The 13,335-nt window shown below is 46.3% G+C and overlaps 1 protein-coding gene and 1 long non-coding RNA gene across 4 annotated transcripts in view; one reads left to right on the plus strand and one right to left on the minus strand.

Annotated features, from left to right (window-relative positions):
- The window catches only part of NPLOC4 (NPL4 homolog, ubiquitin recognition factor), a 55,589-nt gene extending 46,615 nt beyond the window's left edge, over positions 1 to 8,974 (minus strand). For all 3 annotated transcript variants that reach the window (XM_060290317.1, XM_030843134.2, XM_030843136.2), the window contains exons 1-2: positions 8,832 to 8,974; positions 5,563 to 5,643 (exon numbers count right to left, since the gene is read on the minus strand). In XM_060290317.1, the coding sequence (XP_060146300.1) occupies positions 5,563 to 5,643; positions 8,832 to 8,846 (96 nt within the window). In that variant the 5' untranslated portion in view covers positions 8,847 to 8,974. The remainder of the gene's footprint in view (positions 1 to 5,562; positions 5,644 to 8,831) is intronic.
- Positions 8,975 to 9,181: 207 nt separating this feature from the next.
- On the plus strand, positions 9,182 to 11,261 carry LOC132594349 (uncharacterized). Its single transcript, XR_009560505.1, has 3 exons — positions 9,182 to 9,333; positions 9,771 to 9,870; positions 10,728 to 11,261. It is a non-coding gene; the product is annotated as an uncharacterized lncRNA (long non-coding RNA).
- The last annotated feature ends 2,074 nt before the right edge of the window (positions 11,262 to 13,335 follow it).

Genomic DNA, 13,335 nt, shown 5'->3' on the forward strand with positions numbered 1-13,335 from the left:
TTATTCTGCAAAACCATTCTGTTTTTCTGTAGACAAAGCACTGCAATTATTGCCAAGAATGAGAAAGAACTCTTGTACCAGGAATGTCGGCTGTGTGAGTTAGCACAGCACTCCTGGGATGTAAGGCAATCTCCAGAGTGGAGCACGGTGCTATGTGGGCAGCCCTATGGGCAGAGGGAACTTCCCTGTGACCACATAACTGAGCTCTGTGCTTTATACCAGGACTGAGGTTCAGCTGCATTTTCAAATACGATAACCAACAACATTACTTCCCATATGTTGAAGCCCACTTTCGGGAGATGAAGAAATACATGTATTAGGTTTTATATGATGCTCCTGTGAAAATAACCGCTTCTATGAACTCTGTGAATTCTCTATCTAAAGATACAAAAATCTAACATAAGGTACCAGGCATTAAAAAAAAAATCTTAGCAGAGTCTTATAAAAGCACAATAAGGCTTCCCTGGTGGCACAGTGGTTGGGAGTCTGCCTGCCGATGCAGGGGACGCGGGTTCATGCCCCGGTCCAGGAGGGTCCTGCGTGCCGCGGGGCGCCTGGGTCCGTGGGCCGTGGCCGCTGGGCCTGCGCATCCGGAGCCTGTGCTCCGCGACGGGAGGGGCCGCGGCAGTGGGAGGCCCGCGTACCACAAAAAAAAAAAAAAAAAAAAAAAAAAAGCACGATTAAAATCTTAAAAATTTTATTTCACACCTGAGGTAATAAAACCAGAAACATGGTACGAAGTAAAATTAATACAAATGTTTATAACTGAAGGTAACAGAAAAGAATACATGGCATGATTCCAGTTATCTCAAGTTCAAAATAGGCAAAACTAAAATTTAGGGTTTAGGAATGCATACTGTGTGGTAAAACACAGAAAAGTGGGGGAGCAACCCCCATCAAGTCAGGAGAGGGGTGACAGGGTGAGGGAGTAGGAAGGCTGACCTATGGTTGCTGGAGACTGGCACTGGGTATTTGCTTCATCATCAATCATTTTGGCTGTTCATATTTTTCAAGCATTTCTTAGCAAGTATTTTATTTCACAGTTAAAAGAAAAAGTTTAAGTATTATAAGGGAAAACGTCACTTGCTGCTGAGAGGCCAGTTAAGATAGGACTGAGGGGAATTCCCTGGTGGTCCAGCACTTTCACTGCCGAGGACACAGGTTCAATCCCTGGTTGGGGAACTAAGATCCCACAAGCCACACAGCGTGGCCAAAAGAAAAAGAAAAAAAAGATAAAGGTAGGATCTGGGGTGACTCAATAAGGGCCACTTCAGGGGAGTGACAGCAGCAGAAGCAAACTCCTGGGTCGTGGAGGTGAAGGAAGACACCGGCGAGCAAGATAGCCAGAAGAACTTGTCCTGGAGGGGTTTATGGTCTGGTGATTCACAGAGAAGGAATTCTTTTTTTTTTTAATGATTGTTCCTATTCTTTTAAATTAATTTATTAATTAATTTATTTTTGGCTGTGTTGGGTCTTCGTTTCTGTGCGAGGGCTTTCTCTAGTTGTGGCAAGCGGGGGCCACTCTTCATTGCAGTGCACAGGCCTTTCACTGTTGCGGCCTCTTCTTGTTGTGGGGCACAGGCTCCAGATGCGCAGGCTCAGTAGCTGTGGTGCACCGGCTTAGTTGCTCAGTGGCATGTGGGATCTTCCCAGACCAGGGCTCAAACCCGTGACCCCTGCATTGGCAGGCAGATTCTCAACCACTGCACCACCAGGGAAGCCCGAGAAGGAATTCTTGAGTGAGAAGCATTAGATGGTCTCAAAGGAACCAGTAACTCAAGATCCTGAGAGATTTTCAATGCAAGCCATCTCATCACACTCGCAAAACCAATTTCCTTAGAGGGCATAATGCCACATATTAAATCAGGGTAAGGCTATCAAGTATAGGGACAGCAAGTTGGAGCCAACAATGTTCACAGTGGTCAATATACACTTTTCAGGCAAGTCTGTGAGGGGACAGGAAGGCCATTTCAAAGCCCACTTATAGGGCACAAATGCACAAATTATTAATTATTAAAAATCAAGGGACTTCCCAGCAGTCCAGTGGTTAGGACTTTGCCTTCAATGCAGGGGGTGCGGGTTCAATCCCTGGTCGGGGGGCTAATATCCAGCATGTCTCTCAGCCAAAAAAACAAAACATAACACAGAAGCAGTATTGTAACAAATTCAATAAAGACTTTAAGAAAATGGTCCACATCAAAAAAATCTTAAAAAAAAAATCAGTATGAGTCCACTTATGTGAGATACCTGGAGTCAGATTCATAGAGATAGAAAGTAGAATGATTACCAAGGGCTGGGGGAGGGGGAGAGGGAGTTAGTGTTTAATGGGGACAGAGTTTCAGTTTGGGGAGATGGAAAAGTTCTGGAGATGGACGGTGGTGATGGCTGCACAGCACTGTGAATGTACTTAATGCTACTGAACCGTACACTTAAACATGGTTTACACGGCAAATTTTATGTTATTTTTCTTACCACAGAAAAAAAAGAGACGTAAAACTACATTTATTGACATAGAACTATGTCCATAACCCATTGTCAAGTGAAAAAAAGCAGGACACAAATGATCACAAGGTGAGATTTGAACTTCACTAGAACGGGTGCATCTTACAGCAAGAGGCTTACAACTCTTGCCTGCAGGGCAGCAGGGCTGACATACGTACGGATCACTGCCTGGGCTCATGCAAACCTGTCACCCAGTTAGCTAAACAACTGTCACCCCTCAACATTTCTATCAAACAATCCATTTAATGATCAATCAAGGAAGGAACAGGGATCTCAGTTTTTGAGCCCTGCTCGTAAGCACTCTAGCACCAGCACCTGCAGAACAGCTGTCGGCAGCTGGCAAACTGACCCTCCCGAGAGGGCAGACAGTGACCCCATCAGTAAGCATGACGCTGACAGCTGAGTCAAAAAAAAGGTTCAGGAGGGCTGGACTCTGAATATGATTTCATAGGGAGAGCCTACCCAATTAATTTCAATTGGATTTTCCTCATTACAAATACATAATACATGATTAAAATACATTATTTTGCAAATCAGTCTAAAAAAACACTTTACATATAAAATAAAATGCTACAAGTAGGTGTGACAGCGTTTTTTTCTTTCTTACTGATACATAAATGTTTCTCCTTGGGCTTCCCTGGTGGTGCAGTGGTTTAGAATCCGCCTGCCAATGCAGGTGACACGGGTTCGAGCCCTGGTCCAGGAAGATCCCACATGCCACGGAGCAACTAAGCCGGTGCACCACAGCTACTGAGCCTGCGCTCTAGAGCCCACGAGCCACAACTACTGAAGCCCACGCACCTAGAGCCCGTGCTCCGCAACAAGAGAAGCCACAGCAATGAGAAGATCGTGCACCGCAACGAAGAGTAGCCCCTGATCGCCGCAACTAGAGAAAGCCTGCACGCAGCAACGAAGACCCAACAAAGCCAAAACTAAATAAATTAATTTTAAATTAATTAATTTTTTAAAAACTAAATAAGTAAATGTTTCTCCTTAAACTCAGTCAGATTTGATGAAAATACAGCAGTAGTATAGTATGATCCCATTTTGGTGAAAGTATGTGTACATGCACATGCAGAGAGGTGTGTGTGTGTCTGTGTGTCTGCACATGTGTACACATAAAGACGTTACATTAACAGTTATTTCTGGCTAATAAAATCTTGAGTTATTCTTACTTCTTTATACTTTCCTGTATTGTTTTTGAGCCTTTTATAATTAATCCATATTATCTGTATAATCAGAGAAAACGATTTTCACTTGAGGGGAAACATTACTTCAGAGTAATAAATGTTTGTTTTTGAGTATTCCCAAGAAAATTTCTCCTAAACAATGACTACCGTGTTGATGATGGCTTCAGCGATTAATCAGTCAACACTAAACTGTACCTCCCTGACTCCATCCACATCCAATGACAGTTATTGTGTCTATATTCCCTATGCAAGACAACAATTAACTACCAGAGGAAACACCAGGATTTTAGGAATACTTCTGAGGCAAATAAAAGTCAGAACTATAATCCTGACTTTTTAGGTTTCTCTGAAATCATCTGAATTTAACCTGTCCAACAACTCTACATTTGATGCCAAGCACAAAAGTCTCAAGTTAAAAACAAAATGAAATGATATCTCTACATGACTACTAGATTTTTTTTTTTTTAAGGTTTTTTTTTGGGGCACACTGCACAGCATGCGGGATCTTAGTTCCCCAACAAGGGATCAAACCTGTAACCTGTGCCCCCTGCAGGGGAAGCGTGGAGCCTTAATCACTGGACCACCAGGGAAGTCCCCTGGTTACTACAGATTTAAGTTTAAGAAATTTCCGTATCACAAAGACTCAGAAAAGTAAAGAACAACTGTATGCAGTCCTCTTACATCTCATGTTTATCCCCACAACTGTCCAAGCAATAGCTACATAATACTTAATCTTTGTCTCAGACAATCTCTCAAGAACTCGAGCATTTAATGTATCCCAGCACCATCTCCAGGAGCAAGCTGACAATGGTCAGCTGTTACTAAAAAAGCAAAGAGTAAGATATTAAAAAGTCCACAAAGACATAGAGATTCTCTTCTCTGCTGTCTATTGCACCTGATTTTTTCCTTTTATTCTTGTAAATACGGTCACTTAAGCAGCACTGTTGGAATCAGGATAGCAACTACCTTTCAGAAGCCAAACTTCCCAGGTAAGTGCTGTGGCTTCCCTAACAGAACACAGTGTGATCCTCAGCAAATCTCTTTATTCCCTGGACTTCAGTTTCCACCTTTGTGAAAATAAAAAGATCAGACTACATGACACCTAAGATTCCCTCTGGCTCTAACAGTCTGTGACCTGACAATTTTTTTTGCTTATGAACAGTGAAAAATGATATTTTTTATCATTACAAAGGTAACAGCTGCCTGCAACAAATTCAAATAGTAAAGAATGTATAAAGTAGAGGCTGGCAAACTTTTTCTGTAAAGGGCCATATAGTCTGTCACAACTACTCAGCTCTGCTGCTGGAGCTCAAAAGCAGCCAGACAGTGCATAAACCAATGAGTGTGGCTGTGTTCCAATGAAAACAGGCAGCCAGCCACAAGCCATGCTTTGCCAACCTCTGGTATGAAGTATAAAGCAAAAGCCACTCTCCTTACTTTGGCCTCCCCTCCTGGGGTTGCCCCTTTTAGGTCTGGCTTGTGCTCTTTCAAACCATATTCTCACACAACAATTTGTGTATGTGGCTTTAATTTTTTAAGAACAAAATGGGATCATTCTATACATGTTAGCAATTCCCCTTTGATGGACAATTCAAGTTTCTCATTCTCTGATTTTTCACTCATAAATATTCCTCTTGTGAAATCCTTTTACACTGACCTTTGGGCCCTTGGTCCTGCAATGGTTAGCAGTGGTCAGCTGTGACACTTCTGATCCTGTAACAGTCCCACCAATCATGACAGAGAAAAGCAATACAAGAGACTGAACTTGGGAGGGGGCGGACTCAGGAAATGAGGAAAAGAGAAAAGGTACACAACAGGAAGGGAATAACAGTAGAGGATGAAGGAAGGTCAATACCCAAGCCACAAGTACCTTTTTCAAAAATGTTGCAGCTGTTTCTCTCTTTGTTGCTGTGATCCGCTTCACCCCATCTGGGGACTGAACACGAATTATCTGTGGTAAATGAAACAAGTTGGTTACTGCACAGACTAGGAAGGTCCTGACCTATTACTGAAACTAACCTCTGCAGTCTTTCAGCATCTGGGTCACCGAAACTTAGAGCCAAACCTCACCCTTCCCCTTGCCAACACCCAACCCAATGTTTCTAGAAAATGAAGCAGAGGTCTGAGAGACATCAGCTCATGGGAGGACATCCTAAGAGGACTGCCCTAATTCTCAACTCTCACCGTTTCACTAAGAAAAATATGACTTCAATTTTTAACCATTATTTATAAAGAATATATCTGAAACACTAACGTTTTTCTCTTCCGATTTACAAAAAAAATTTTTTTTTAAATCAGCAGGAAAAAACCCACCATGAATCATGAACAACTGAGTTCTTTAAAAAATATCTCACTTTGTTCCAGGATCCATACACAGACTAGACTAACTTAAAAGGATAACAGGAAAAAACAAAAAAAAGGATCACAGGGAATTCCCTGGTGGTCCAGTGGTTAGGACTCCACAGTGAAAGCTGAGGGCACACGGGGTAGATACCTGGTCAGGGAACAAAGATCCCGCAGCCAAAACAAACAAACAAAAAAAAAACAATTAAAAACATAAAAAGGATCACAGGAAATCCTCTAATTTGTTATTTACTTTCAATAAAAAAGAATAAAAGAAAAGAAAAAAGGTGTTTAATACCACGGTAAAACTTGGCAGGGTTTTAAAAAAATATATTTTCATGGCAAGCCTGAAATGGTTGCTAGGCCTGGAAGACAACTGGACGGAGCATCACTTTCTAGACTTGATTTTCATGCTGATCGAAGCCCAGTGAAAATGTGCTATTATGCCCTGGCCAACCATCCAAGGTCCTGCCTCAGTGGGTAGCATAAACCGGCATGCCCTGCCGCCAGCAAGATAGAGGATGTTCCAACCACCTGAGGCATGGGAGGAACAGAATGTGCCAGAAAGTACTCATGTTATAGTTACGTGAGTACTCATGTTATAGTTACTCCCCTCAGCAACTACTGCACAGTACACTGTATTCAAAACAACACTATACAGACAAGAAATGTCACAAGCAGTTGTTTTTAAAAAGACTTTCACTGATACAGGACAAAATGCCACAATGGCTTTCGATCTGTCCACCTTTATCAAACAAGAATCATCTAGATTTTGCTGAAATAGCTTGCCTATGTCTTTCTCATTTTCTAATAACTTTTGCTTAACTGAAAAGCCTTTGTCCCCATATTGTTCTCAGTTTTTAAGATTTTGTGTTGAACAAGCCTTATGAAATCCCAATTGTTAAGAGCATAAAATATTTTCTTTTTGCTTCTTAACAACATCTGTTTAACTTTCTCACTCATCTATGTGCACTCAAGTTATTTTGACTTTTGATTTCTAGTACGCTTTACTCTGGATTCAACATCTAGAAAAATGTCTTCTTAATACACAGCCTGGGCATTAGGTAAACTCCCATTTATTTGTTTCTGAAATCTGTCTCCAACACTGAGGCAGGTTAAGAAGTAAAGAACTCTGCTTCTCTTTGAGGGACTCTATGACTGTTGCTTTGACTGTTCACTTAGGACCAAGAGCATGACACTCCACACCTCGAGAAGCTAAAGGTCAGGATAACACGTTTCTGGAGAGCTCTAAAGCTTAAGAACTTATTCTACTTGTTCATTTACAACAGGGCACGGCAGTCCAGGTTTCCAAGCTAAGCTCAGTATTTAACTCCAAGAGACAAAGATAATTCATACTGAGGGAAGGTATGACTTGGCCTTTGACACATGGTATAAAGTAAAATACACAAGAGACAGACCAGGCAACATGGACACATAGCTTCTTGGTAACTAAGTTTCCCTATTTATAAGAAAATGAGCCCAGAATATTTCTTGTGGGAGTCAAAGAATTGGTGAGATAAAAATTAGTTATCCCATAGAAAATTTTAGAAGACCTCTTTCTAAATAAATAAAAACTTTTGAAATAAATTTCAAAAGAATCATGTTTTAATTCCTGACAATCTGAGAAATTCGACAAGAGATCCATGCTATCAATGAGACCCTAGCCTTATATACGCTAGTAGAAAAGTGGCCTTCTCTGAAACAACTCACGTGTCCATGGTTACTTCAATTTGGTTAAAAATATTACAGTAAAGAGAAAGTCTGGAAGCAGATTTGAGTGCTAATTCTTAACCTATTTCTAGAGTGAGTCACCAAAGACTAGTAAATCTTATTTTAAAAGGAATCAGTTGCTCGTTTCTCTTGGGGCATTCATGCCCACTGCTCATCTCCAGGCTGGGAAACACGGAGCAGACGCCAGGGCCCCTGAATGGAGAGCTGCATTAGGAGGAGTCACCGGATGAAAGCCTGAAAGTCCAGAGCTGGAGGTTCTTGCAGCCCAGAGCATCCAGAGAGGAGGATGAATGCCATTCCCGACACCTGGCAAAACTGCAGAGGCTCTCCCATGGCCAAATTCTGAACATGACTTGCCACCCCATACTGCTTCTGCTTCCTCCAGGAAATCCCAGGTGGTCCTTAACGTTAACCAAAAATTTTTCTGTCCAGCTGGTCTGTTGGCTTTTTTCCGGCTACACTGACTTCTGAGAGGAAACTTTCCACAAGTTAAGGGATGGCCAGTTTTTTCTGATTTTCACTTTTTTTTTTTTTTTTAACTTTAAGCAGGGAAAGGGAGTGTGTCAATCCCTGACTTAGGGTACAAAATGAGATCAACCTTTATAACATCCGTTTACAGACAGGTAGCTGTTAAGGTCTCCTTGCCATCCACCAGGCCACCGTTTCCCTTCTTAGCAGCTTCCTCTCGTGGGATGGGGTCCCCGTTTACAGAAAGTGCTCTCCTTTTAAGGAACCCATGACAAGGCACTCACTGGGGCGACGAAAGGAGGCAAGACAGACGGACAGGAGGCGAGGAGGGATCGTAGCCCCGGCCCCGAGGAACTGCAGCCCCTCCAAGCGCGACCCCCGCGACCAGGAATGGAAAGGCCGGCACAACCCACACCCCGCGGACGGCCCGGCCTCCCCCGTCGGCCGGAGACGGGAGGAGCTGAAGAGAGGAGGTCGGGAGCCCGGCCACCCGGCCGGCCCATGAAGAGGAGGGCGGGCCGCTGGGCCTCTCCGCAGGCCGCGCCGGCAAATCTGCTGCCTCATCCCGGCACCCTCCCGCCCGGCCGCCCCACTCACGATGCTCTCGGCCATGGTGGCCGCTCCCGTATCCGGGCTTGAGCCCCGGGCCGCCGCTGCCTGCCGCCCCGCGGGCCTTGCAGCCCCGACCCCCGCCTCAGCCCCAGCCCCGGCCTCCGGCCGCCGCCGCCACCGCCGCTCCAGCTTCACCGCCCGGCCGCCACCGCCGCGACGTCCGGTGCCTCGCCCGACGCGCTCCCCCGGCCACGCGACCGCGCAACCGGGTTCCGGCCGCGCAACCAGGTTCCGGCCGCGCGATCAGGTTCCGGCCGCTCAACCAGGTTCCGGCCCCACCAACGGTCCGCGCCTGCGCAGGGCGGCCCCGCACCGGGCTCCCCGCGGAGGGCCGCCCCCGGCTAGCCACGCAGTGGAGAGACGCTGCAGAGAAGCTGGGAGGGAAGCACTAACGCGCGTCTCGCCCAGGAGAGCGGTCGGTGGGCTCGAATTGGACATTCCCAGCGCCTCGCTGGTCCCATGGAAATGGAGAAATAGCTTCGGGAAGGTGACATCATACCTTCATAATATGTATTTTTTAAGAAGGCATTTTCCCTGAATCTAACATAAGAGAAACGAATGAATTTCGACCACATTTTAGATAAATGCTTCTTTGCCACGGAGATACAATATCTTAAAATTGCCCCCAGGGCCAGCTTCACGGGCACCCACGTGTGTGGCTCCGAATGCCCTCACACTTGATTCAATGCTCTGCCGTCACCGTCTTGCAACCTTTAATAGTTTTCAGCAAGGAGCTCCACATTTTTATTTTGCACTGGGCCCTGCACATTTGGTAGCTGACCTTGCCTATGATTATGAAAAAAAAGTTACAAAAACCTCTAAGAGGCTAAACTATGTTTTTTAATCCCATGATTCAATTTCAGATTGTGTTTGTCTCCTGTGTTGAAAACAGGAGGTTGTTACTCTCATTTCCTCTCCCCGCAGGAAGTCTGAGATCAGGGGGACAGCCGGTTTGGTTTCTTCTGAGGCCTCTCTCCTTGGCTTGCAGACAGCTGCCTTCCTCCTGTGTCTTCCCTCTGCACAGGTGCATCCCTGGTGTATCTCTGAGTCCCATTTTACTTTTCTTATAAGGTCATTGGAGGATGGCCCATCCTAATGACCTGATTTTAAGTTAATTACCTCTTTAAAGGCCCTACCTCTAAGTCTCATTCTGAGGTGCTGGGGTTGGGACTTCAATATATAAATTTGGGGGGACACAGTTCGGCCCATAACAGTAGTGGTAACTACGATTTCATCCGAAGGCTACTCTATATCAGAACAAGGCTGAGATGGGGCCTGAGAGGTGATGACCATCTCCCAGAGAGCCTGGCTTTGGAGCCTGATTGCGGTAACTGATGAGGCTGGGTGTGTCCCCTTTGAGGAAGGGACGAGACACAGTTTGGCTGCACAAGGCCTGACCTCCAGCTCCCGTCCTTGCCCTGACCTTCCGCCTGCAGCACAGCAGCCTGAGTGGTCCTTTTAAAGCATGAGTCAGGTCGGAATGCACATTACTCAACACCTGTCATCTCCCCATCTCACTTGGAGCAAAATTCGAACAGCCATTCTTCTTCAAACTTTCCAGGCTTGCTCACACCTAAGGTACTTTACAGGCCTGAAGCGCTCTTCCTGCACACGTCAGCCTAGTGTTGAAACAGAACAGGACCCTATGGTCTATGCCCCCCATGTCTTCCGCCTGCCTTTTGTCTGTGGAAAAACTTTAGCCAAAGAATAAGTTTAATCAGAGAAATGAGAAAATACAGAAACAAAGGAAAATAGTCAAAGGGGACAAAACAATAATAGTTTATCAGTAAGCAAGGTCAAGGACCTTTAGTTCCACCTCAAGGGCTATAGATAGTATTCTGAGCCGTGCCCTGTGAGCTGTTTGTTTTTTTTTTTTTGCAGTACACGGTCTCTCACTGTTGTGGCCTCTCCCATTGCAGAGCACAGGCTCCAGACGCGCAGGCTTCAGTGGCCATGGCTCACGAGCCTAGCCGCTCCGTGGCACGTGGGATCTTCCCGGACTGGGGCACGAACCCGTGTCCCCTGCATCGGCAGGCGGACTCTCAACCACTGTGCCACCAGGAAAGCCCATGTGAGCTGTTTTATAGGTACTGAAACCCCCACCAGGTAGAAGTTAACTACATGATGACCAGACTGTAGCCATGACAGAAGCTGCCACAATTCTGAGAATTGGCCTCATGGAAATGGGAACAAACTGACCCTGGAACTGAAGATTAACTGTACTTAGAACAATCAAGACGATGCTGGTCAGACCACCAAGGACCAATTTCAAGATGACCATCAGAGCTGACTGTGCTGTCTCTGCATGTAGCCCCCTCCCTCCGTCTATAAAAGCTCTTGCCCACTGCTTGTCAGTGGAGGGGAGTCGGCCTTTGGACAGGAGTCTGCCCTTCCCCTTCCCCGGACCCCGCCATTGCCAGCCTCAGAAATAAAGCAAACTTTCCTTTCCACCAGCCTTGCCTCTTTATTGGCTTTTGAGCAGCGAGCAGCTGGACCCCACATTCAGTTACAGTGTGTGCCAAGTGCACTGCCCTCAGACTGAAGTTGCTGGCAGCCCTGGCTGAGCTCCCCTTCGGGGACTGTGCTCACTCCAGATCACGGTCCCTTCCCCAGGCAGCTCATGCCCAATAACAGTGGATGGCTATCAAGGCGCATACCCATGTCTCAATCTGGGATGACTCTGCAGGCCATCCGAGCTGCGGGGATCACCAAGGACTCTGTTGAGATTGCCTGACAGCTCGCCTTCTCCCTCCACCAGCACAATGCTGTTTCCTTCCCGGGTCTGGATCCTGAGACACTCCCCAGTGACCAGGGTTGGCCTCGCAGGGACCCTGACCTGAGAAAATCCACGAGGTTCGTTCCCTCTTTTCTTTTTTTTTTCTTGGCCACGCCATTCGGCGTGTGGGATCGTAGTTCCTTGACTGAGGTTTGAACCCGCGCCGCTTGCACTGGAAGTGTGGAGTCTTAACCACTGGGCCACCAGGGAAGTCCCTCGTTCCCTCTTTTCCTTCGGCTTCTTCTCAGCCCTCTTCTTTTATTTTTGTAAAACGATATGAAATTCACAGAACATACAGTTAACCATTTTAAAGGGAAAAACTCAGTATCATGTAGTACATTCCCAGTGTTGTACAACCACCTCCTCTATCTAGTCCTAAAGTATTTTCGTCACTCCCGGAAGGAAGCCCTACACTCCTTCAGCATTAGCTGCCATTTCCCCCTCCCCCAGCCACTGGCAACCACTAATCTACCTTCTGTCTCTATGGCTTTACCTATTCTGAACATTTTATATAAGTGGAATCGTACTGTATGTGGACTTTCTGTGTCTGGCTTCTTTCACTGAGCACCATGTTTTCAAGGTTCATCCATGTTGTAGCCTGTGTTAGAACTTCTTTCCATTTTATGGCTGAATAATCCACGGTATGGATGGAGCACGTTTTGTTCATCCATTCTTCACTGATGGACACCCGGGTTGTCTCCACCTTTTGGCTGCTGTGAACGTGTATATCCATGTATTCGTGTGAGTCCCTGTTTTCAATCCTTTTGGGTGTATACCTAGGAACCCAACATTTTCCTACAGTGAGGCCTCTCCGATCACCTGATATAAGACAACACCCTCCACCAGCCATTTCCTTTCCTTGCTTCCTAACACTCATGACCTTATAAAATAGCATATATTTACTGGTTTCTTTGCTTACTCTGTGACTTCCCCTGTACTCAAATGTAAGCACCTTATGACGGGGGATTGTCAGGTTTCCTCACTGTTGTAGGGCTCAGAACAGTCCCTGACAGAGAATAAACCCAGTGTCAGTCATCTGTGCTCACAATAATGCTGTGTTAACGAACTCTCCTCATTCAGTGGCTTAAAACTCAGCTGGCCCTCTGCCGGAGTGTAGGCTGGGCTCCGTGGGGTAGTTGTTCTGGGAGAAGCTAGTGGGGCACCCAAAGCAAGAACACAGACAAATGAAGCGAATAAAAATGAAAAGTGTTCCCTCGGCCGTACTACTCTGGAACTGAACACCAGGAGGAGATTTCAGGGGATGGCATAGGTCAGGGCACACAAGTGCCAGGCGTTTCAGGCCCAGCAAGCAGCCCATGTGGCTGGACTGTAAAATGTTGACTAAATGGAGGAAAAGAGGCTGGGCTTAAACATCAAACGGAAGAAGCTGAGAAAGGGAGTGGGGAGGATGGTGGAGACGGGATGTGGCACACACATACCCCGGAGGCCACCCTTTTTCCTGCCACGCACACGTGTTTGCAGAGGGGCCCCTGGCAGCCTCTGCCCCCACCACGGCCTCCGGCCACAGAAGCCAACAGCAGCGTCGACGCACGTCATAGCCTCATGCACTCCACAAGCAGGACCCAGGAGGTGTGGGAGTGCGTGCCCAAGGTCTTCCAGAGTTGTTGGCTGGTAGGGGTCTGCTCTGAGCCAGTCTTTCCACCGCATCCAAGCCAGGGTGAAAGGGCCGACAATGCAGGGTCAGAGAGCCTG

This window comes from Globicephala melas, chromosome 20, assembly GCF_963455315.2.
Source record: "Globicephala melas chromosome 20, mGloMel1.2, whole genome shotgun sequence".
Lineage (NCBI taxonomy): Eukaryota > Metazoa > Chordata > Mammalia > Artiodactyla > Delphinidae > Globicephala > Globicephala melas.